Below are 23918 nucleotides of genomic sequence, written 5' to 3'. Positions count from 1 at the left end.
TTCTGGAATACCTATGATTCTTATATTATTACTTTTAGATTGATCACTCAGCTCTCTTAAAATTCTTTCATTCCTGGAGATCCTTTTATCTCTCTCTGCATCAGCTTCTCTGCGTTCCTGTTCTCTGTTTTCTAGTCCATTAATGGTCTCTTGCATCTCGTCCATTCTGTTTTGAAGTCCTTCCAGAGCTTGTTTTATTTCTGAATTCTCCTTCCTTAGTTCTTGCATATTTCTCTGCAAGTCCATCAGCATGGTTATGACTTTTGTTTTGAATTCTTTTTCAGGTAGACTGGCTAAATCTATCTCCCCAGATTCCTTCTCAGGGGAAGATGTAGCAGATGCCGAAGCTGTCCGGGTTAGTCTTGTCTGGATCATATTTTTTTGCCTTTTCATGTTGACAGGTGCTATTGACTGTCAGCTGGGAGGGCCAAAATTTTCACTTGCTACTGGCCTTTCTTTACTGGGGCAACTGCGACCCCTAGTGGCTTGTGTTGGGTAATTGCGTGTAGACTGGGTCTTTGTGTCTTGCCTGGCCGGGAGGGAGAAATTTCCCTTTCTGTGGGCGGAGTTTGTCTCAGGCTGCTTCTCTGCTTTCGCAGCGCCCGGTGGGGTGATGGATGGGGGGGCTGCTTGACTGTTTGCCTCCGTGAGGGGTCTCAGAGCTGTTGCCCAGGGGGTTAGTGCACCCGGTTTTCCCTGTAATTTCCAGCTGCTGTACTGTGACCTGGGTTGTTTCCGTCAAGCTGTTAAGTCCCTGTCCCTTTAAGACTTTCAAAAAGCCCCCGCTTTTCTTTGTCACAGGGGCATCAGCTTCGGCACCCGCTCAGAGGTCTTACTCCCTGTTCCCCCAGTATCCAGGGCCCCCTGGGCATGCACTGTGTCTGCACTCTGGCCCGGATGGCGGGGGCTGGGTGTTCGGCAGTCCTGGGCTCCGTCTCCCTCCCGCTCTGCCTGCTCTTCTCCCGCCGGGAGCTGGGGGGAGGGGCGCTCGGCTCCCGCGGGGCCGGGGCTTGTATCTCACCCCTTTCACCAGTCGCTGGGTTCTCGCTGGTGTAGCTGCAGTCTGGCCACTGTCCTGCGTCTTCTGGTCTCTCTTTTAGGGCTAGTTGTGTTTGTTGTATTTTCAAAAGTATATATGTTTTTGGGAGGAGATTCCCACTGTCCTACTCACGCCGCCATGTTGGCTCCGCCCTGAGATTAGGAATATTGAGACCTTTAGAATTAAGTGGTTTGTCCAGGATCCACGTCTACTAAACACAGAGGAGGGACCCACACTCAGGTCTGTCCGACTCCATAGCCCAGACTCTTACCCAGAAACTCTCAGGAACGCCGGTGCGGGAGGCACCCCCTGGCAGCTGCTTGGGACTGAGTCTGCAGAGGCGGAGCCCCCCCGGTCACCGGCGCTCCCCGCAGCCTTTAGCACAGCCAGACCGAAGACGCGGGGGCCTCTCAATAAACTCTCAAATCCTGCAGGGTATCTCCTGCACAATAAATGTCCGTTTGAGTGAATGGTGGCTGTCATTCTTCCGCGGATAATCCACGCCTGCATGAAGGCTCACTGTCAGGCAACGATCCATGTTTTAAAGTGCAAGTGCTCCCGAGAGGCTACCTTTCAGTTTTCTGGTAGCTTTAAAAGAGACTTGTTTACAGAGAAAGTCAGACCTGCTGGCTGTGGGAGGTACCTGATTAAGGACAGGTAGGACCAGAGGGTAAGCTGACATTCACACCTTTGCGTCACATGGTGATACCGCCATCTGCCCCTGCAACTAGGAGCTGGAAACCCTGGGCTCACCTAAAATTCCTTCACAGTTTTTATGTTGCGAAGCCTCTCAGGATCGGCCTTCAGTTGACCCAGGCTTCTGTCCCTCCTTCAGACCATCTGCTATGTCAGACGTTACCAGTGACAGGTGCTCTGAGGGCTGCCCAGAAACATTGCATCTGCACGCAGATAACCTTCAAGCCCTCCTTTCTGCTCTGAGAACACTCTTTAGGCGGCAGCTTCTCTGGACGGCTGACCCCGAGACCAAGCAAAGACAGCACAGTGTCCATCAACTGATGAATGTATAAATTAAGTGCGGGTTGGGCCATACAGTGGAATATTATTCAGCAATAAAAAGAAATGAAATATAAATAACATGCTATAACATGGGTGAACCTTGGAAATATTACACCAAAGTGAAAGAAGCCAGTCACACATTCACAAAAAACACTTACTGTATGATTCTTTTTAATATAAAATATCCAGAATAGGCCAATCCATAGAGACGAAAATAGATTCCTAACTGCCTAGGGCTGGGAGAGTTTGGTGCTGACAGGTATGGGGTTTCTTTTTGGGGTGAGAAGTTCTAAACCTGATTGTGGTGATGGTTGTACAGCCTTGTGATTATGCTAAAAACGACTGAATTATACACTTGCAAATATGAATTGTGTAAATTGTATGATATGTGAATTATATCTCAACAAAGCTGTCCAAAAGGGATAAAAAGGCAGGCAGTACCAGGTGACAAAACCACTGTAGTGAAATTTTACATGAGGATTATGAGACTGCCAGGCACCGTGACCACTGGACACAGCCTTGGAAGATTCCCCTCCGCCAGGGGGCTATTCTGCTTATGAATGGCTGTTCCTCTGAAGGTATCCGCAGTTGATTCTGTCAGCAATTTTCTATGATGATTATTTTTTCTCTCCTGAACATGTTTCTAATTTTTTTAACCCTTTTCTTTTCCCTAGCCTTTACGCAACCTAAGTTCACAAGAATTCCCAGGCTAAAGATGCATGAAGTCAAGCACACATAGGACTGTACTTTTTTTTAAAGGATTATAAATTAAAATGTGAAGTATGACCATTGCTTTGCACATTTTTGCTGCAGGCAGAACCAGTGAGCTGGTCCTTATTATTATTATTATCAATGGGAGAGAATGTTCCAACCAGTAATAATGTTTAAAAGTGGGACGTGGTTCCGTCACAGCCTCCGTGTGTGGGAGTTGCCATCTCCTTTTCCACCCCCATGGCCATGGCTGGGTTCAAGGCTGCGTAGCCCCTCTCTGGCACCACTGAAGTGCCTGGTTTCCCCCCTGCCGTGTCCCTTGCTAGTAACTCAGGTTCCATCCCACTGCCAGGGTGAGCTTTCGAAAGGCAATTAGGAGGCGGTGCAGCCCAGGGAGTAAGAGCTTGGTCCCTGTCTCAGGCTGCTTGGATCTGAATCTGGACCTCACCACCTATCAGTTCAGTCATCTTAGGCAAGTTACTGAATTTCTGCATGAATCATTCTCCTCCCTCCACTACTTTTATTGAGGATTAAGTGAGAGCTGTATGCTAAATGCTCAGTCCAATGACGGGGTCATGACAGTCAGTCACTATAAGCTTTATTATTACACTTATCCTTCCATACAAATGCTGCCATGTTTCCTTATTTCTACATAAATGAAATCCAATCATAATCAGTTAAATCTAATCATCGGTCATATGGGCACCTGGGAAATCTCACCCCAGTCTGCCTTCTAGTTCACCCCTTCTCTGAATATATCCAGCAAGTTTGTGATTCTAAGTCTTTCTCAAGCTCTTTCTTCTGCCATTTCTATATCTCCAGTTTTAAAAACCTATTTTTCATCCAGGAAGAGGGTTCGGATGAGGGGGCTGTGAAACCATCCCCACGTTTCCTCTTTGCTCTGTGTTCTGACAGCACTGCAGGGGTTTGAGATCAGACCAAAGTGAGTCTTATTTTGTAGGTAAACAAACAGGACTTCCTGGTGGACTCAGAGAAATGAAGGATAAAAGAAGGAGGGTGACTTGTGAGCTTAGATCTGGAACAGACACATGATAGTGCCAGCTATTGACATGGGAAAGCCCTGAGGAAGAAAATGTTTTGAGGGACCAGTAATAAAGGCATCTGTATAGGTTAAGTTAGGTTTGAAATGCCAGTCAGGCACATAAGTAGATTTGGCAAGTAAGCAGTTGAATATATGAGTCTGGGATTTGGGGACTAGTCAGGGCTATGGATATTCAATGCTGGGGACCCTAATCCATAGGTAGGGCCAGGGGAGATAACTCTGGGGAAGTCCTGTGGACCACCAGCCTTTGGAGATCAACTGGGGGAGGAGAAACCTGCTAAACATGCCCACGTGGGTTTACTCGCCCAGCAGCTGCTGGAAGTTAAGTGCTGCCGGATTTATCTTTATGCCTAGGGGTATTTGTCATACGAGTTTTCAGCAAATGCTTGTTGAATTCATTTCAATTCTAAAAGCAAAGACTGTTTCTTAGAAGTCTCCCATCCATACATTTTAATGATTTGGCAGCATTTGAAAACAAGCTGAAAGCATCAGCATCTAGCTTAGGGTGGAATATGGTGGACAGTTCCCTGACTGCTGGAGTGGCTGATCCCCCCTTCCCGCTGACCTTCCCTGTCCCCTTCCCTAGGGACACACTCCAGAGGGCGTGGCCCCAGTGCTTGTGGGGGGGGGGGGCGGCGGCAGAAAGCCCAGGACCCCAGCAGGGCCCTCCAGGCTGGGTCCCTGGAGTCTGGAGAGAGCAGCGGCTGCAGGAACACCTGGGGTATCAGGAGGAATTCCCCTTGGTCCTGGACTCAAGCCCCAGCATGCACAACGCCCCATTTCCTGAAAGGTTTCTTGAGAATCTTTCTCTAGTACCTTATCATGTTTGTCCCATTGACTTTAACAGGTTAGTGGGTTTCAGCCCTGACAAGTTCACTGTGGATTCAGTGAGACTAAAAAACTGACAGTGGAACGTTCTTAGGGTGAAAGCGCTTGTACCCAGCTTTATTCCTACAGTGGCAGGTCAGGCACAGAATCCCGTCCACTCAGAGCCAGTCTGCATGCAGCAAGCCCATCCCTGCCTCTGGGCCTCTCCGCCTCCTCAGCCGTCCAAGTCTCTGTCCTCGGAGCTGCCCCCACTCCAGCCTCTGCTCTGCTGCAGCTGTGCAGCCCGGAGCACTGGGCGGAGCTCTTTAGTAGAGTCAGTAACAAGGTACTGCCCACGTGTGTGTAGCGAGCGAGGGACCAGGGCCAGGTGAGAATCCTGGCCACAGGAACCTTCACTTTCTCCTCACCCTTTTCCTACTAAGCATTTACGAATTTAGAATCAAGATGTGCCCTTCTTGTTTTCAGTCCTCTTTCTGCGTGGTCCTTCATCATCCTTCACGTCAGCAAGCTCAGCAGCGCTCTGTCCGGCCTCCCTGCCTCTCTTCTCTCCCAACTCTGCCCCTGAGCAAGCACACCAAGGGGCTGCTTGCTGTGTTGAGGCAGCTGCCTGCCAGTACGGTCAGCAGCGATCCCGTGCTTACTGCAAAAAAAAAGAAAAAAAAATCCATAATTCTAAGGTTGGCACTCCAGGTCTCCCACCATTTACCATTTCTAGGCATCCTTTCTAGCATTAGTGCCAGTCAACCTATTCTGGTTTGCAGTTAACTAGACCCCGTTTTTCCCATTGAATAGTCACTGGGCTTTCTCTTTGCTGCACACCTGCTGTCTTTTCCACACAGGAGGCTTCACCTGTTTCTCCGCGGGTCACCATGCCACCCACTCCTCAGGTTCCAGGCCAGCCCGCCTCCCTTTCTCACCTGTCAGGAGTCCTTGTCTGCTGCTCCCACAGCTAGCGTTTATCTTTTGATGGCAGCCATCAGGTAGATGATGCTGATGGTGAGCAGATGACAGAGGTAGACATTTTGTTGCTTTTTTTTTTATTGTTGTTTTGCAACTAATTTTCAGTTCCAACATACTGTACATAGCCCAGCATGCAGAAGGACTTGTAACACGACTGACTGAGTGGATGAGTGCGGGACCCCGTTAGCCCAGTACTTCCCAGTTATCCATAGTATGACTCTTCATATGGAGGCTTTTCTTCCAGCTGGGGCTCTCGAGGATGCAGCCATGCAGTTATCACATTTGTGACTTCTTCTCACAAATACTAATTAAGTAGCTGGTATGTCCCAAGCCGTATGATGGATTCCGAGAAGTAAATTGTAAATAAGAACAGCACGTTCCTGCCCTCAGAAGGTTTACAGATTCATGGAGGTGACTGCAGTTAAGGGCACGTAAGGACGTAAGGGTACCGCTGGGCAGGAACTGATACGGAAGCTAAGACCTGAAGGTGTCATAAAAGACAGGCTGAACTGGGTGTGTGGCAGCGTGTGAGGCTAAGGATACAAGGAAGGACCACGTGAGGAGGCTGGACAGATAGATGGAGTGGGAAAAGTCCTCGTGGGAAGAGAGGGTCAGGAAATTAAAAGACGTTTCTTACGGCTAGGGCGTAAGTGACTGAACCGGAGGAGACTGGGCTGGGAGAAAGGGCAGGCTTGGGCATCAAAAGCATCCTGAGACGGGAGGGACACCCTCAGACGTGCGCAGGTCTTTGAGAGACTTCAAGCAGGGTATTGGCCTGACCAGACCGGCCCTCTGGGAAGATCACTCCAAGCTCACCTGCGGGTGGACGGAGGCCTGGACGCAGGCGCCCTCAGGGCGAGGACCCCGCGGGCGGCCCCCGGCGACAGTAGCTGCCTGGCACTCGGCCCAGGTCGTTGTCACACAGTAACTGCCATCTCTGCCTCCCAGGGCTTCCAGGGCGGCGGCCGAGGAGGGCTTCCCCAGGAGCGCCACGCAGTAGCTGCTGCAACACCACACGCGGGGGTGAGGAGCAGTAACATGGCAGCTCCCGTCTGAGAGGAATTAAAAACCAGCAGACCCCACTCAGCAAGGAACAATGTCCAAGAAAGGGCGCAGTAAGGGCGAGAAGCCCGAGGCGCTCACGGTCGCCCTGCAGGCTGCCAACGAAGACCTCAGGACCAAGCTCACCGACATCCAGATCGAGCTGCACCAGGAGAAGTCCAAGGTGAGTGCGGGCGGCCCGGCCACGGCTCGGGGGGCAGCCCTGCCCGGCTCTGCCTGCTGCCCTGCCCCCGGCCTCCTCCCCCCCAGCTGCCGGGAGGGCGCCACCCCTGTGCCCGCGGACTGTCCCGCACGTGGCAGGAGGTCAGTGAGCACAGGAGGTGAGAATAACATGGTCATGAGATGCAGAAACTGAGAGAGCCCCCCGGCCCCCTCCCCTCCGCTCACGGGTACATGGCCTTGGGCAAGGCCCACCTGCCCTCTGTAGCGTCCTCCCCTGCGGCCCTGAGAGTCATCGTTCTGAAAGGTGCCCATCAGGTCACTGCTGCTCAAAAGCCTTCCCTGGCTTCTACCGTTCTTCTTCTGCCTATCTCCTACCTCTCTCCGTGTCAGCAGAGAGTTGCCTTATGGAGGTGACTCTTTGTATAGTAAGATATTCCTGATCGAGCTATAGATCACAAACCAACAATTATCCTTATTCTTTTTTATCCACCTCTTCTTCCTTGACGTTACTATTAAATTCTAATTAGCTATTTTCCCCAAAATCTATTAATCTGTTTTCAGCCCCACTAAACCTGGATCTGCCAAAGCCCCTTGCTTCCCATCTCAGCTAAGAGTCAGCCTTGGGTAACCAGACCCCAGTGCAAAGCCTGCGAAGGAAATCATTTCTCTGAGGCCAAAAGGAATGTAAGTTCATAAAAAAACAAAAACAAAAGCAGAAACATTCGTTTGAGAGTCGGAAGATCTGCGGGCGTTGTCTCCATCTCTCCTTGCAGACATACTTAAGCATCCCAGTGTCTCGATCTGCGCTCCAGATGACCGAGTCTCTTTCTCTGTATCTGTGTCGCTCAGGCACCACTGTGCATGAGAAGGGCCTGGGGGGACTTAGGGAAACTTGAGGCCCCACGATCCGAGGATGCTGGTCGAGTGGGCAGGGTGAGGAACGGGACTCGCGTCTCTAGCGAGCAGTCCAGCGGTCCTTGCGGACGTGGTTCTCCGCCGTCCTGCTGACAGACGGTCCGCTCCACGATTCCTGCCAGGCCGGGCAATCTGTGAGCCGTTCACCGGCCTTAACTCTCCCCGGGGCAGCGTGATGTTTCAAGAGGGGTGCACCCCTTCAATTGTAGTAACAACAGGATGACAAACTACGTTCATAGGAAGAAGCGTGTCGGCCCGGGACTGGTGACCGTAACTGCTGCTCATCTAGAGAGGAGCAAACTCGTGCGATTTCAAAGAGGCAGAGACCCCGCAGACCAACCACTGCCTGGCACCGGCATCTAAGCTGGCATGTCAGGCGTAATCTCCCCTTCCTCTGACGGGAACTTGGAAGCCAGCCTCTTGAATAAGATGCTGCCCTTATCCTTCCTCCTGCTGGCCGCCCCCCACCTCCTTCTCCATGGCTGTGAATTACAATCTCAGCCCAGGGACTAAAGCAAAGCCCCTTGGCCTGTTGGCGGCCTTCCCCAAAGAGCAAAGGGAATTTAGAGGACAAGCCAGTCATAAAGCAGCTTTATTAAAGTAAATGTGACGGTGTTTCCAAAGGCCCAGGCTTTAGGGGAGAGTTTGTGAACAGCGCCAAGCGGTGAGTTCACACCGTGCCGGCTCCGAGGCTGTGACGATAAAATGACTGAGGAGCTGCTGGGGAGTAGACAAGCCAGAGGGTGGCAGCCGTCGGGACAGCGGAGCGTCACTCGTTTTGCAGGACGACTCATCCCGGTGGCGCTCACAGAGCGCACTGCGGATCGGGCAGGGCCCTGACCGCTCTGGCTGACCATGTGTGCAGCTGCACCTTGCCCAGCGTTTACTCGCTGTCACCCTGTGGTAAGTGCACGTCATCCTGGCACAGCCCCAGCTCTCTTCGCTTGCGTCTGCGTGACCCCGGGCAGGTCATGAGACCCTCCTCTGCTGTCCTTTCCTCCGCTGTCGCCTGGGGTAATCGCAGCGTCTGCTTCATAAGGGCAAGTGGGAGTGTGTTTGTCCTTGAGCGGTTAGTTTATATTAAGCATATTAAGTGTTATAATTCAATTTTCTCATTTCATCCTCACCACTGCCCTCTGAGGTGGGCACTGTTATTATCCCTCTTTTACAGATAGGGATACTGAGGCTCGGTGAAGTGAGGTGATGCACCTTGAGCCATGTGCCAAGAGGAGGCAGAACTAGTTCTTGCACTCCCCTTCCTCTCCTCCATCAGTCTTTTTTCTTTTTCCCTAGTTTTATGGAGATGTAATGGACATAGAGCATTGTATCACTTGCAGTTGTACAACACAATGATTAGATATTCATATATTTTATGAAATGATTACAATAATGTTTAACCGACATCCATCACTAAGGGACACAATTATTTTTCTTTTGATGAGAACCTTTAAGATCTGCTCTCTTCCCAACTTTCAGATGCACAGTACTGTACTGACTGCAGTTGCCCTGCTGCGCATCACCTCCCCAGAACGTGTGCATCTTACCTGGAGGTTTGTCCCTTCTGACCACCCTCACCCATTTCCTCCACCGCACCCCTGCCTCTGGCAGCCACCAGTCTGTTCTCTGTATCTGCGAGTTCTTTTTGTTCTTAATTCAACATGTAAGTGAGGTCATACAATATTTGTCTTTCTCTGTCCGACTTACTTCACTTAGTTTAATGCCCTCAAGGTCCATCTGTGTTGTTGCAGATGGCAGTATCATATTCAAGTTTTACACATCTACCACGTTTTCTTTATTCGTTCATCCATTGATGGGCACTCAGGTTGTTTCTATGTCTTGCAAAGCCTGTTCTCTTTAGAAACGTGAAAAACCTGGAAACCTTAGGCAGAGGAAGAGAGAATATCAGTACTTTTCTTTCCACTATTATGCAGATTTCTAAAAAAAACTAGTAGGGGTAAGGGGGACATACCCATATCCTTCTCACGTACCATCTGCATTTCTACCGCAGGTAAATGAAACTAGACATAGTCGACTTATATAGAAATTATCTAAACGATTTTCCATGGGCATAAACGTACAAATAAGCAGGTCATGTTGACTGGACTCCAGGCATAAGGGCCAAGAGGGTGGAACTGTGGGGGCTGTGTGGTGGACAGGAAGGGGCACAGAATGGGGCCTTTGCGTGACCTGTCCTTCCTGGGCCTGCACATGCACCTCTATAAAATGAGTGGATTGTGGACGGGGTAGAAGGGCCATGGACCTTCCACAGTGGTACGGATTCACCAGGAAAGGCACTGCCCACTGTCGCCCTTCCCACACTGGGATAGTTCTCAAGGTCTTCCAGGTGGCAGACCTCCCCTGAGCTCCTGACCTAGGGAACACTTGCATTTGCTCTGCCATAGCACCCTGTTGTATTTTCATAATAGAATCCATACTGTCTGAAGTTATCTTGTTTATTTTCTCATTTATTGCCTGCTGTCTCCTTCCCAATAAAATGTGAGCTCTGTATGGGTAAGAGACCATGTCTGCTTAAGGTGTCCCCCAAGTAAGGTGCCCCTGTGCTTGGAGAGCTGCCTGGCATGGAGCAGGTGCTCAGTTCTGCTTGTTGAATGGATCATGATTTTCATGATCCCTTTTTTTTTAGATAATTATTTTTTATTGAAGGGTAGTTGACACACAGTATTACATTAGTTGCAGGTGTACAACACGGTGATTCAACATTTATATACATGATAATTCTAGGTACCAGCTATCACCATACCAAGTTGTTACAATATTTTGACTATATTCCTTATGCTATACATTACATCCTGGTTATTTATTTATTTTACAATTGGAAGTGTGTACTTTTTTTGTGTGTGTGTGTGTGAGGGCATCTCTCATATTTATTGATCAAATGGTTGTTAACAACAATAAAATTCTGTATAGGGGAGTCAATGTTCAATGCACAATCATCAATCCACCCCAAGCCTAATTTTCATCAGTCTCCAATCTTCTGAAGCATAACGAACAAGTTCTTACATGGAGAACAAATTCTTACATAGTGAATAAGTTACATGGTGCACAGTACAAGGGCAGTCATCACAGAAACTTTTGGTTTTGCTCATGCATTATGAACTATAAACAGTCAGTTCAAATATGAATACTGATTTGATTTTTATACTTGATTTATATGTGGATACCACATTTCTCTCTTTATTATTATTATTATTTTTATTAAAATGCTGAAGTGGTAGGTAGACATAAGATAAAGGTAGAAAACATAGTTTAGTGTTGTAAGAGAGCAAATGTAGATGATCAGGTGTGTGCCTGTAGACTATGTGTTAATCCAAGCTAGACCAGGGCAATAAAACATCCACGGATGCAGAAGATTTCTCTCAGAACAGGGGGGGTGAGGTTCTAAGCCTCACCTCTGTTGATCCCCAATTTCTCACCTGATGGCCCCCCTGCGACTTTGCCTGTCTTAGGTTGTTCCTCCCTTGAGGAATCTTACCCATCTCTGGCTAACCAGTCATGTTCCGGGGCCATACAGGGAAATGTGAAGTTGGTAAGTGAGAGGGAAGCCTTATTGTTTGAAAAGGTTAGCTTTTTACTCCTTTGCATATTTATGCCCTGTGGCTTCTATGCCCAGCATTTGTCTTGAGGTATCTTTACCACTTGGAAGAATTATGATACTCGGTAAATTTGATATGAGGCACGAATTCTATTTAAGGGTTGTAATTAGGAAGGAAGAAGAAAAGCTATAGAAGTAGCAGGCGGAAGAAAACATGGGAAGATTGATTATTTCTTTGACATATCTTCTTGTAGAGTAACTTCAGCATGTATAGGTTTTAAGCTACTACTTAAATTACACACACACATTAACATAATAGGAGTATAGTTACATAACCAAAGCATATCTGTAATTACCAGCCATCTCCAGTGAAACCAAGAAAACCAGTTAGGCACCTTAGGCATTTGTGAAAACTTATCTATGATATGGTGGATATTGTCCAACTGAACTTGAACAGTCTGAGAGAAATCAGACAAATTAAAACAACCCATTCCTGGGGACTGTTCACATGCCATATGTTCTTTTAACAGTAAATAGTCTGTAGTTGTAAGACTTTGGAGCGCTACAATTTGCACTTCTCCAAATTCTTGGTTGAGTTCCAACAGTATAGATCCAGTCAAATTTGTTGTTTTACTGTATGCACAGGCCAGCTTAGATATCTCCTTCCTCATTCCCATGGCAAGTCCAGGAACTGGTGGGATGAGTGCATCTACAGCTGTAGCAGTGCGTGGATCTTTGTTGGGGTTTTTTGATGATCATCTTCTGGCATGAGTCTTCCAGAGAGTGCTGGTGTTGGAAGTTCTTTTTCATATCGTATCTTAGTTCATTTTCGGGGTAGCCCAATTAGGCTTTGATCCTCTGTATAAACACAAACAGACCCTTTGCCTACACTTTTATATGCCCTTTATACCCTTGTGTAGAACTCGTTGGAGGTTACCACACAGGAACTGCCCTTTTTTTTTTTTTTTTTTTTGCTATCACTAATCTACACTTACATGACGAATATTATGTTTACTAGGCTCTCCCCTGTACCAGGTCTCCCCTATAAACCCCTTTACAGTCACTGTCCATCAGCATAGCAAAATGTTGTAGAATCACTACTTGCCTTCTCTGTGTTGTACAGCCCTCCCTTTTCTCCTACCCCCCCATGCATGTTAATCTTAATAACCCCCTACTTCTCCCCCCCTTATCCCTCCCTACCCACCCATCCTCCCCAGTCCCTTTCCCTTTGGTACCTGTTAGTCCATTCTTGAGTTCTGTGACTCTGCTGCTGTTTTGTTCCTTCAGTTTTTCCTTTGTTCTTATATTCCACAGATAAGTGAAATCATTTGGTATTTCTCTTTCTCCGCTTGGCTTGTTTCACTGAGCATAATACCCTCCAGCTCCATCCATGTTGCTGCAAATGATTGGATTTGCCCTTTTCTTATGGCTGAGTAGTATTCCATTGTGTATATGTACCACATCTTCTTTATCCATTCATCTATTGATGGACATTTAGGTTGCTTCCAATTCTTGGCTATTGTAAATAGTGCTGCAATAAACATAGGGGTACATCTGTCTTTCTCAAACTTGATTGCTGCATTCTTAGGGTAAATTCCTAGGAGTGGAATTCCTGGGTCAAATGGTAAGTCTGTTTTGAGCATTTTGATGTACCTCCATACTGCTTTCCACAATGGTTGAACTAACTTACATTCCCACCAGCAGTGTAGGAGGGTTCCCCTTTCTCCACAGCCTCGCCAACATTTGTTGTTGTTTGTCTTTTGGATGGCAGCCATCCTTACTGGTGTGAGGTGATACCTCATTGTAGTTTTAATTTGCATTTCTCTGATAATTAGCGATGTGGAGCATCTTTTCATGTGTCTGTTGGCCATCTGTATTTCTTTTTTGGAGAACTGTCTGTTCAGTTCCTCTGCCCATTTTTTAATTGGGTTATTTGTTTTTTGTTTGTTGAGGCGTAAGAGCTCCTTATATATTCTGGACGTCAAGCCTTTATCGGATGTGTCATTTTCAAATATATTCTCCCATACTGTAGGGATCCTTCTTGTTCTATTGATGGTGTCTTTTGCTGTACAGAAGCTTTTCAGCTTAATATAGTCCCACTTACTCATTTTTGCTGTTGTTTTCCTTGCCCGGGGAGATATGTTCAAGAAGAGGTCACTCATGTTTATGTCTAAGAGGTTTTTGCCTATGTTTTCTTCCAAGAGTTTAATGGTTTCATGGCTTACATTCAGGTCTTTGATCCATTTTGAGTTTACTTTTGTATATGGGGTTAGACAATGGTCCAGTTTCATTCTCCTACATGTAGCTGTCCAGTTTTGCCAGCACCACCTGTTGAAGAGACTGTCATTTCGCCATTGTATGTCCATGGCTCCTTTATCAAATATTAATTGACCATATATGTCTGGGTTAATGTCTGGATTCTCTAGTCTGTTCCACTGGTCTGTGGCTCTGCTCTTGTGCCAGTACCAAATTGTCTTGATTACTATGGCTTTATAGTAGAGCTTGAAGTTGGGGAGTGAGATCCCCCCTACTTTATTCTTCTTTCTCAGGATTGCTTTGGCTATTCGGGGTCTTTGGTGTTTCCATATGAATTTTTGAATTATTTGTTCCAGTTCATTGAAGAATGTTGCTGGTAGTTTCATAGGGATTGCATCAAATCTGTATATTGCTTTGAGCAGGATGGCCATTTTAACGATATTAATTCTTCCTAGCCACGAGCATGGGATGAGTTTCCATCTGTTAGTGTCCCCTTTAATTTCTCTTAAGAGTGACTTGTAGTTTTCAGAGTATAAGTCTTTCACTTCTTTGGTTAGGTTTATTCCTAGGTATTTTATTTTTTTTGATGCAATTGTGAATGGAGTTGTTTTCCTGATTTCTCTTTCTGTTGGTTCATTGTTAGTATATAGGAAAGCCACAGATTTCTGTGTGTTGATTTTGTATCCTGCAACTTTGCTGCATTCCAATATCAGTTCTAGTAGTTTTGGGGTGGAGTCTTTAGGGTTTTTTATGTACAGTATCATGTCATCTGCAAATAGTGACATTTTAACTTCTTCTTTACCAATCTGGATTTCTTGTATTTCTTTATTTTGTCTGATTGCCGTGGCTAGGACCTCCAGTACTATGTTAAATAACAGTGGAGAGAGTGGGCATCCCTGTCTAGTTCCCGATCTCAGAGGAAATGCTTTCAGCTTCTCACTGTTCAATATAATGTTGGCTGTGGGTTTATCATAGATGGCCTTTATTATGTTGAGGTACTTGCCCTCTATTCCCATTTTGCTGAGAGTTTTTATCATGAATGGATGTTGAACTTTGTCAAATGCTTTTTCAGCATCTATGGAGATGATCATGTGGTTTTTGTCTTTCTTTTTGTTGATGTGGTGGATGATGTTGATGGACTTTCGAATGTTGTACCATGCTTGCATCCCTGGGATGAATCCCACTTGGTCATGGTGTATGATCCTTTTGATGTATTTTTGAATTCGGTTTGCTAATATTTTGTTGAGTATTTTTGCATCTACGTTCATCAGGGATATTGGTCTGTAGTTTTCTTTTTTGGTGGGGTCTTTGCCTGGTTTTGGTATTAGGGTGATGTTAGCTTCATAGAATGAGTTTGGGAGTATTCCCTCCTCTTCTATTTTTTGGAAAACTTTAAGGAGAATGGGTATTATGTCTTCCCTGTATGTCTGATAAAATTCCGAGGTAAATCCATCTGGCCCGGGGGTTTTGTTCTTTGGTAGTTTTTTGATTACCGCTTCAATTTCGTTGCTGGTAATTGGTCTGTTTAGATTTCCTGTTTCTTCCTGGGTCAATCTTGGAAGGTTATATTTTTCTAGGAAGTTGTCCATTTCTCCTAGGTTTCCCAGCTTGTTAGCATATAGGTTTTCATAGTAGTCTCCAATAATTCTTTGCATTTCCGTGGGGTCCGTCGTGGTTTTTCCTTTCTCGTTTCTGATACTGTTGATTTGTGTTGACTCTCTTTTCTTCTTAATAAGTCTGGCTAGAGGCTTATCTAGTTTGTTTATTTTCTCAAAGAACCAGCTCTTGGTTTCATTGATTTTTGCTATTGTTTTATTCTTCTCAATTTTATTTATTTCTTCTCTGATCTTTATTATGTCCCTCCTTCTGCTGACCTTAGGCCTCATCTGTTCTTCTTTTTCCAATTTCGATAATTATGACATTAGACCATTCATTTGGGATTGCTCTTCCTTTTTTAAATATGCTTGGATTGCTATATACTTTCCTCTTAAGACTGCTTTTGCTGTGTCCCACAGAAGTTGGGGCTTAGTGTTGTTGTTGTCATTTGTTTCCATATATTGCTGGATCTCCATTTTGATTTGGTCATTGATCCATTGATTATTTAGGAGCGTGTTGTTAAGCCTCCATGTGTTTGTGAGCCTCTTTGCTTTCTTTGTACAGTTTATTTCTAGTTTTATGCCTTTGTGGTCTGAAAAGTTGGTTGGTAGGATTTCAATCTTTTGGAATTTTCTGAGGCTCTTTTTGTGGCCTAGTATGTGGTCTATTCTGGAGAATGTTCCATGTGCACTTGAGAAGAATGTATATCCCGCTGCTTTTGGATGTAGAGTTCTATAGATGTCTATTAGGTCCATCTGCTCTACTGTGTTGTTCAGTGCTTCCGTGTCCTTACTTATTTTCTGCCCAGTGGATCTATCCTTTGGGGTGAGTGGTGTGTTGAAGTCTCCTAGAATGAATGCATTGCAGTCTATATCCCACTTTAGTTCTGTTAGTATTTGTTTCACATATGCTGGTGCTCCTGTGTTGGGTGCGTATATATTTAGAATGGTTATATCCTCTTGTTGGACTGAGCCCTTTATCATTATGTAGTGTCCTTCTTTATCTCTTGTTGCTTTCTTTGTTTTGAAGTCTATTTTGTCTGATATTAGTACTGCAACCCCTGCTTTCTTCTCACTGTTGTTTGCTTAAAATATGTTTTTCCATCCCTTGACTTTTAGTCTGTACATGTCTTTGGGTTTGAGGTGAGTTTCTTGTAAGCAGCATATAGATGGGTCTTGCTTTTTTATCCATTCTGTTACTCTGTGTCTTTTGATTGGTGCATTGAACCCATTAACATTTAGGGTGACTATTGAAAGATATGTACTTATTGCCATTGCAGGCTTTAAATTCGTGGTTACCAAAGGTTCAAGGTTAGCCTCTTTAGTATCTTACTGCCTAACTTAGCTCACTTATTGAGCTGTTATATACACTGTCTGGACATTCTTTTCTTCTCTCCCTTCTTATTCCTCCTCCTCGATTCTTCATATGTTGGGTGTTTTGTGCTGTGCTCTTTCTAGGAGTGCTCCCATCTAGAACAGTCCCTGTAAGATGTTCTGTAGAGGTGGTTTGTGGAAAGCAAATTCCCTCAGCTTTTGTTTGTCTGGGAATTGTTTAATCCCACCGTCATATTTGAATGATAGTCGTGCTGGATACAGTATCCTTGGTTCAAGGCCCTTCTGTTTCATTGTGTTAAATATATCGTGCCATTCTCTTCTGGCCTGTAGGGTTTCTGTTGAGAAATCTGACGTTAGCCTGATGGGTTTCCCTTTATAGGTGACCTTTTTCTCTCTAGCTGCCTTTAACACTCTTTCCTTGTCCTTGATCTTTGCCATTTTAATTATTATGTGTCTTGGTGTTGTCCTCCTTGGATCCTTTCTGTTGGGGGTTCTGTGTATTTCCATGGTCTGTTTGATTACTTCCTCCCCCAGTGTGGGGAAGTTTTCAGCAATTATTTCTTCTAAGATACTTTCCATCTCTTTTCCTCTCTCTTCTTCTTCTGGGACCCCTATAATATGGATATTGTTCCTTTTGGATTGGTCACACAGTTCTCTTAATATTGTTTCATTCCTGGAGATCCTTTTGTCTCTCTCTATGTCAGCTTCTATGCGTTCCTGTTCTCTGATTTCAATTCCATCAATGGCCTCTTGCATTCTATCCATTCTGCTTATAAACCCTTCCAGAGTTTGTTTCATTTCTGCGATCTCCTTTCTGGCATCTGTGATCTCTTTCCGGACTTCATCCCATTTCTCTTGCGTATTTCTCTGCATCTCTGTCAGCATGTTTATGATTCTTATTTTGAATTCTTTGTCAGGAAGACTGGTTAGGTCTGTCTCCTTCTCTGGTGTTGTCTCTGTGATCTTTGTCTGCCTGTAGCTTTGCCTTTTCATGGTGATAGGAATAGTCTGCAGAACTGGGACGAGTGACGGCTGGAAGGACTTCCCTTCTTGTTGGTTTGTGGCCCTCCTCTCCTGGGAGAACAGCGGCCTCTAGTGGCTTGTGCTGCGCAGCTGCGCGCAGACAGGGCTTCTGCTTCCTGCCCGGCTGCTATGGAGTTAATCTCCGCTGTTGCTGTGGGCGTGGCCTGGCTCGGGCAGCTGCTCCAAAATGGTGGAGTCGCGTTGGAGGGGGAGCTGCTGGGAGGCTATTTATCTCCGTAAGGGGCCTCCCTGCTCCCTGCAGCCCAGGGGTTAGGGTGCCCAGAGATCCCGGATTCCCTACCTCTGGATTAAGTGACCCGCCCTGCCCCTTTAAGACTTCCAAAAAGCACCCGCCAAAACAAAACAACGACCACCAAAAAAAAAAAAAAAAAAAAAAAAAAAATTTTTTAATTAAAAAAAAAAGGTGGTCGTTCGTTTTTCTTTATTCTCCGCTGCCAGCCTCAGGCCTCTGCTCACTGGTCTTTCTGCCCTGTTTCCCTAGTATTGGGGTCCCTATCCCTTTAAGACTTCCAAAAAGCGCTCGCCAAAACAAAAGAGCAAAAAAGCAAAAAAAAAAATGTCCTCTGTCGCCCAGCCTCCAGTGCCTGCTCACTGTTCTTGCTGCCCTGTTTTCCCAGTATCGAGGGCCCTGCACTCTGGCCCGGATGGCGGGGGCTGGGTGCTCGGCAGCCCTGGGCTCCGTCTCCCTCCCGCTCTGCCTGCTCTTCTCCCGCCGGGAGCTGGGGGGAGGGGCGCTCGGCTCCCGCGGGGCCGGGGCTTGTATCTTACCCCCTTCGCGAGGCGCTGGGTTCTCTCAGGTGCGGATGTGGTCTGGATATTGTCCTGTGTCCTCTGGTCTTTATTCTAGGAAGGGTTGTCTTTGTTATATTTTCATAGATATATGTGGTTTTGGGAGGAGATTTCCGCTGCTCTACTCACGCCGCCATCTTCCGCCCATCCGCCTCATGATCCCTTTTTAAGACATCCCAAGTGACTCCATGGCATGAGGTGCTGACATAATCTATTTAGGTGGGGAATGCCCAGCCCGGGCAGAGAAAGGATTTGCACCTAGGTCTGTCTCATTTTCCTCTATTTGCTGCCTCTGGACACTGTAAGGCTGCAATGCGCTGCATAGGACGTGTGAGCCCGCCAGGGATTGCTGTGAGATGTGAAATCCCCCACCTCATTCCCAGGGCATCCTACTCTCCACACAGGCAGCCTGCAGTGCAGGTGAACCCCAAAGGCACAGGGATGGGATGAAGCCACCGTTGGGGAGAGGCAGCAGGCAGCCTGGGGGATGGGTCACCGGAATCAGCTCCAGGCCCGAGTTGCCAGCATTGGAGCAGCCTGCAGGCTGCAGAGCACTGCCACGGGCCTCCCTGCCGCTGGGACAGAGGTGTGCAGCCACTCTCCTGATTTCTCTGGGAAAGAAAATGAGTTCTTCCCATTTCAGTCCTTTGCTCCCAGTGGCGCAGTGAGCAGAGGACCTGCAGTGGGAAGCCCATCTGATGATGTAGGTGATGCTGAATGTCTATGCCACTCACTGTGTGGGGCCAGGACACGCAGAAAATCAGCCACCTTCCTCCTCGGGTGACTGCACCGGAGCCTCCACATTCAGGGCCAGTTCAGGGTATGGTATTTCTGGCTTTCTGCACCTTTAGTTTGTTTTCAGGAAGCTTAAGTGGCTGAAAGCAAGAAATTTAAAAAATAGAAGGCCATGTACTTCCCATGCTATGTAAAATTTCCCTGATAAGGGACCTTCTGATAGTGGCAGCTTTTCCCTCCTTCACATCTCCTGCTAAGAGCTGCTTAGCACTGGTGGAAAGCCCTGCCAGCCTACTGTGAGTTTAGGTCTGGAACACCCCGTGCAGATAATCCAAACCAAAGCTATGGTAGCTTATCTTGCCTTGATAGCCTTCCAGCCCTCCTTCTCTTTGATGGGGCTGTTCAGTTTTTAATCCTAGACTTCTAAGGTCAAACATTACCATCTTTATCTTGGCAGAAGTTACGCTGTATTTCTAGTCTGGCCTTTGAAAACCACTATGTGAGGCCTGTGTGGAGCAGTTGTGAATTTTCTTCCTTCTGTCACTGTGGAAGCTTTCTCTGGCAGGATTACATTTTCCGAGTGACATTTTCCTTCCACAGAACCTGAGCTGTGAGGGGCCTGGGAGCTGTATCATTCAAAGGTCTGTTCAGTGCTTACCCCTTGCCCTGTCCCACCCTGCACCCCACTCCTCCTGCATGCACGCACCCAGATGTTGTCCAAGTCAAGATTAGATGCCGGGGAACACAAGGCATCCTGAGGAGGCCCAGTTTTGCCTTCCAACATCTATTTCTACTAGGAAAGTAGTTATTACAGCCCTAATAATGTAATAATAGTAATAGTCTTTTTGCAATAATATGGGTTCCTATATTTATGTTGTGGTGGTATTAATGCAGCATTGCATGATAGAATATTAATATATACAACAATAGTCATCAAAATTATGCTATTGTGGTATCTACCCTTTATTAATGATTATTAATCTCCCATGTGTTTCAGCCCTTCCAAAAGACTATTGATACATTATCTCAGTCTCACAATGACCACAGGACGAATCCTGCCCACGTCAGAGTTTCCGAGGAGGTGAAATGTACCCATGGGTGTAAAGCCTTTAGAAAAGTGCCTGACTCGTAGTAATAAAAGAGTAAATGCAAACTATTAGTGATCCAGCTCAAATGTTCTCCATAAAACATTTCCATTAATCAAAATGGATTCTTTCTTCTACTAAATATTTTTTTCCAGCTCCAAGTATTATCATCTTTATCTTTTTCCTTGTTCTTCACAGTTCTTCATCTTTCTGTAATGCTCATTCTCATGAATAACATGAAGATATTAAGGTCTGTTTCTTTAGTGGTGCAATTGGAGCTGCAAATAATTTTCAGAAAATGATTCTACCTCAGGATGTGTAGTGACTCTTTTTTCCTCCCAAACGTCAGTCGCATCCTTTGTGTCTCCTTCATAGTGAAACGCCTCCCAAGCTTAAAAAAAAGAAGCCATACATAGAAATCCTGCAAAAAAAAGCCAGATGTAATTCAATGCCCTTGAATTTTCTTTGGGTTCTGTGGATTACTCCAGGAATGGACAGGAAGGCCAGTGTTTGTATTTGTTCTTGTCTTCAGGCTGCAATATATTTTCCATACACCTGCATTTTTGCTTTTTTAATTTTTTCATTGATCTTCTTTCCAATCTGTACCTGAAAGATTAGTATTTATAATTTGAGAGAATTGACAGAACCACAGAGTAATGCAATCTAAAGAACCTGCAGAAAATTTGACGTAAATAATCCTAGATCATGAGACTCTCCTCTCACATCCAGTCATATCAACCTACCTTTCATAGTACTTTACCATGCAGGTCACTTTACTGTGTGTTCCTAACTTAACCTTAAAAATAACTCTGTTACAGATATTTTTTAAGTGTAATCAAAGACCGTCAGAAGGATAAAGCAGCCTCTTCTTAGAGGTAGCAGATGCTGAAATTGAAATGCAAACTTAGAACTCCTTATCCTTTGTCTGTTTTTACTACAGTTTTTCATTGTTGTAAGAAGAGTTGCTAGAATTCTCCTTAGTAACTTGTTACCCAACAGCCCTTGTGGTCATAATGCTGTTCCAAGTGCCCAGTGTAAATACATCCTGCTGAAATTGAAGATGACTGCTTTCCTATCACTTGAACCAAAGTTAACTTCCCAAGGTCCTTGATGGAAGGTAAATGATCAGAGTTCCTAAATCAGTGAAAAATGGGGCCCCTCTTTTCAAAAACTGTTATCTAGGAAAGGAATCAGCAGGCTTTTTCTGTAAAAAGGGCAGAATAGTAAATATTTTAATCTTTGTGGTCCATTCTCTTTGAGACTACTCAACTCTACTGTTGTGTAAAAGCAGGTCAAAGGCACTATGCAAATGAATGGGCATCGCTGTGTTGCAATAAAATTTTATTTACAGAAACAGATAACAGGAACTATTTGTCCCTTGGGCTATAGTTTGCCCACCCATGGTCTAGAAGTTGCTCGCTTTAGTTCATTCTGGAAAAATGGAGAATAGCATTCAGGTTGTCCTTCCTGAAGCACTGAGAGGAACATCGATCAGAGGGCGAGTAGACATTCTCCTATGTTAGGGGTGTTTGTTTTAGACAGAATGGAAGGGTGAGGGTCTGCTCCAGATACGCTGCAAGCCTCTGTCCCCTAAACCGTATGACAGGATATATTGTTCTTGCCTCCGGATAGGGTGCTAGCCAGGGAGACACTGGCACACATTCTTTCATTCCACGCTTGCTCTCGGGCTCCTTATTTTGTGTTATGTTGGCAACTCTGGGTGAACAAAGAGGAACAAGCCTCGCTGGCATCCTTCCAGGAGCGTCCAGTCTGGAGTAGGAGTTGGAAGGGAACAGTGAGGATAGACAAGTGCCAACTAAAACATACCATAAAGGAAAAGTTTGGAAAGGAGAGGTAAGGAGGTGTTAGCAAAGTGCCCTGAGAAGACCAAGGCAGGAGAAATGAGTCTGCTCCTAGGTGAAGAGGGCAGGGGTGACGGGACAGGGTGGCATCTAGCTGGCCCTCAACCCCAAAAGGAGCTGAGGGAGGGGTGGGTCAGGAAGATGCAGGGTACATGCAGAAAATAGCGTGATTGTCTGTGGAGTGGGGGGCAGCTGAGGAGAGGGAGAGAGGAGGGGGAATGGGAACTGGAAGTGCAGCCAAGTATTCTGAGAGCCTCAAAGGTCAAGCTGAGGTGTTGGGATTTTACTTCACAACATAAAGGAGCCCTGGGTGGTTCTTGACCAGGAACGTAAATCGGCTCAGAACTGGGCTTTGCTAAGAGAATATCACCAGCAGTGTAGGGCAAGCTGGGTTCACTAAAATGATCCTCCCAGAACGCTACGGTAATGCTGTCCGAGAGAAATATCACACGAAACGCAATTGAAGCCATATATGTGATTCTCGAATTTCTTGCAACCACAATTTTAAAACTTACAAAGAAACAATTCGTTTTTGCTTTCTTTAAATGTAAGAATAGCTGACATAATATTGTAGTAGTTTCAGGTATAACAACAGAGGGAGTCAACATTTTTATACATTGCAAAACGCTCCCCATGATGAGTTTAGTTACCATCTGTCACAGTAGCAGGTTCCTGAAATATCATTGATTATGTTCCCCAGGCTGTACCTTTCATCCGCATGACTCGTTTATTTTACAGCTGGGAGTTTTTAACTCTTGATCCCCTCCACCTCTTTCCCCTCCGGCAACCATCAGTTTGTTCTGTTTATGAATCAATTTCTGTTTTTCTGTTTGTTCATTTTTTTTTTTTACATACACTACAAAGAAGTGAAATCATATAGTATTTGTCTTTCTCTGTCTGAATTATTTCACTTAGCCTAATGCCGTCTAAGTCCACCCACATTGTCGCAAATGGCAAGATTTCGTTCTTTCTTTTGGCTGAGTACCATTCCATAGTGTATATGAACCACAGTTCCTCTATGCATTCATCTATCTATAAACATGGTGGTTGCTTCCATATCTTGGCTATTATAAATAATGCTGCAATAAACATAGGTGTACAAATACCTGTTTGAATTAGCATTTTTGAGAATTAGTTTTAATAGTTTACTTAATTTAACGTAATTGGTCAAAATATCATAATTTCAACATGTGATCAAAATAAATATTATCAATAAGATATTTTACATGCTTCACCTCACACTGTCTTCAAAATCTGGTGTGTGTTTCACACTGACAGTGAGTCTCAATTCAGACTTGTGATACTCCTCGTGTCCCTGGTGGCCACCCCATTAGATGGCACAGCTCTAGAGCAAATGAGTTAATAGGCACCCAGTAAAGGAGCAAGACCAGGGGCTCCTTATCTCACCAAGTCTCCTTGTGCCCTGAGTTCTTTCAAAATAATTGACATGGGAATAATCGTTGTGCCTTTCAAATAAAATATTCATAAAATGCCACATGGACTTAGAAAACCCTGTTCTAGCTAAAGGTAGGTAAACTGTTAAGGTAAGTAAAATCTCGGACATTTTACATTTTAATTACAATGGTTTTGATAAGGAGTTTGAATCTTAACATTTTTCAGGTGGAAAGGTTCCTAAGGATTATTTACCAAACCCTACAATTTTACGAATGGCAGAGTCTCAGAATCACTCAACTAGATATTATTCCTAGGGCTGTCCCATTCTTCTTCCCTTTGTCCAGGTTACTCTGTGTGTGTGTGTGTGTGTGTGTGTGTGAGAGAGAGAGAGAGAGAGAGAGAGAGAGAGAGAGAGACACGTGTTCACACAACAGAGCCAGAGAAACAAGGGCCGCAGAGGTGGGGAGAGCAGGACAACAGAACAGGAGCTGAGAGGCTTTTTCAAGCTACAA

General features: G+C 45.5%; 1 protein-coding gene across 3 annotated transcripts in view; it reads left to right on the top strand.

The window, feature by feature from the left end:
• The window catches only part of JAKMIP2 (janus kinase and microtubule interacting protein 2), a 177109-nt gene that overhangs the window by 92564 nt on the left and 60627 nt on the right, over positions 1 to 23918 (top strand). For all 3 annotated transcript variants that reach the window (XM_036894611.2, XM_036894606.2, XM_036894598.2), the window contains exon 2: positions 6567 to 6843. In XM_036894611.2, coding sequence (XP_036750506.1) covers positions 6715 to 6843 — 129 coding nt within the window. In that variant the 5' untranslated portion in view covers positions 6567 to 6714. The remainder of the gene's footprint in view (positions 1 to 6566; positions 6844 to 23918) is intronic.

The sequence above is a fragment of the Manis pentadactyla genome, chromosome 13 (assembly GCF_030020395.1).
Source record: "Manis pentadactyla isolate mManPen7 chromosome 13, mManPen7.hap1, whole genome shotgun sequence".
NCBI lineage: Eukaryota > Metazoa > Chordata > Mammalia > Pholidota > Manidae > Manis > Manis pentadactyla.
The sequence above is the reverse complement of the archived record's forward strand: the minus strand, read 5'-3'. Positions and strand labels throughout refer to the sequence as shown.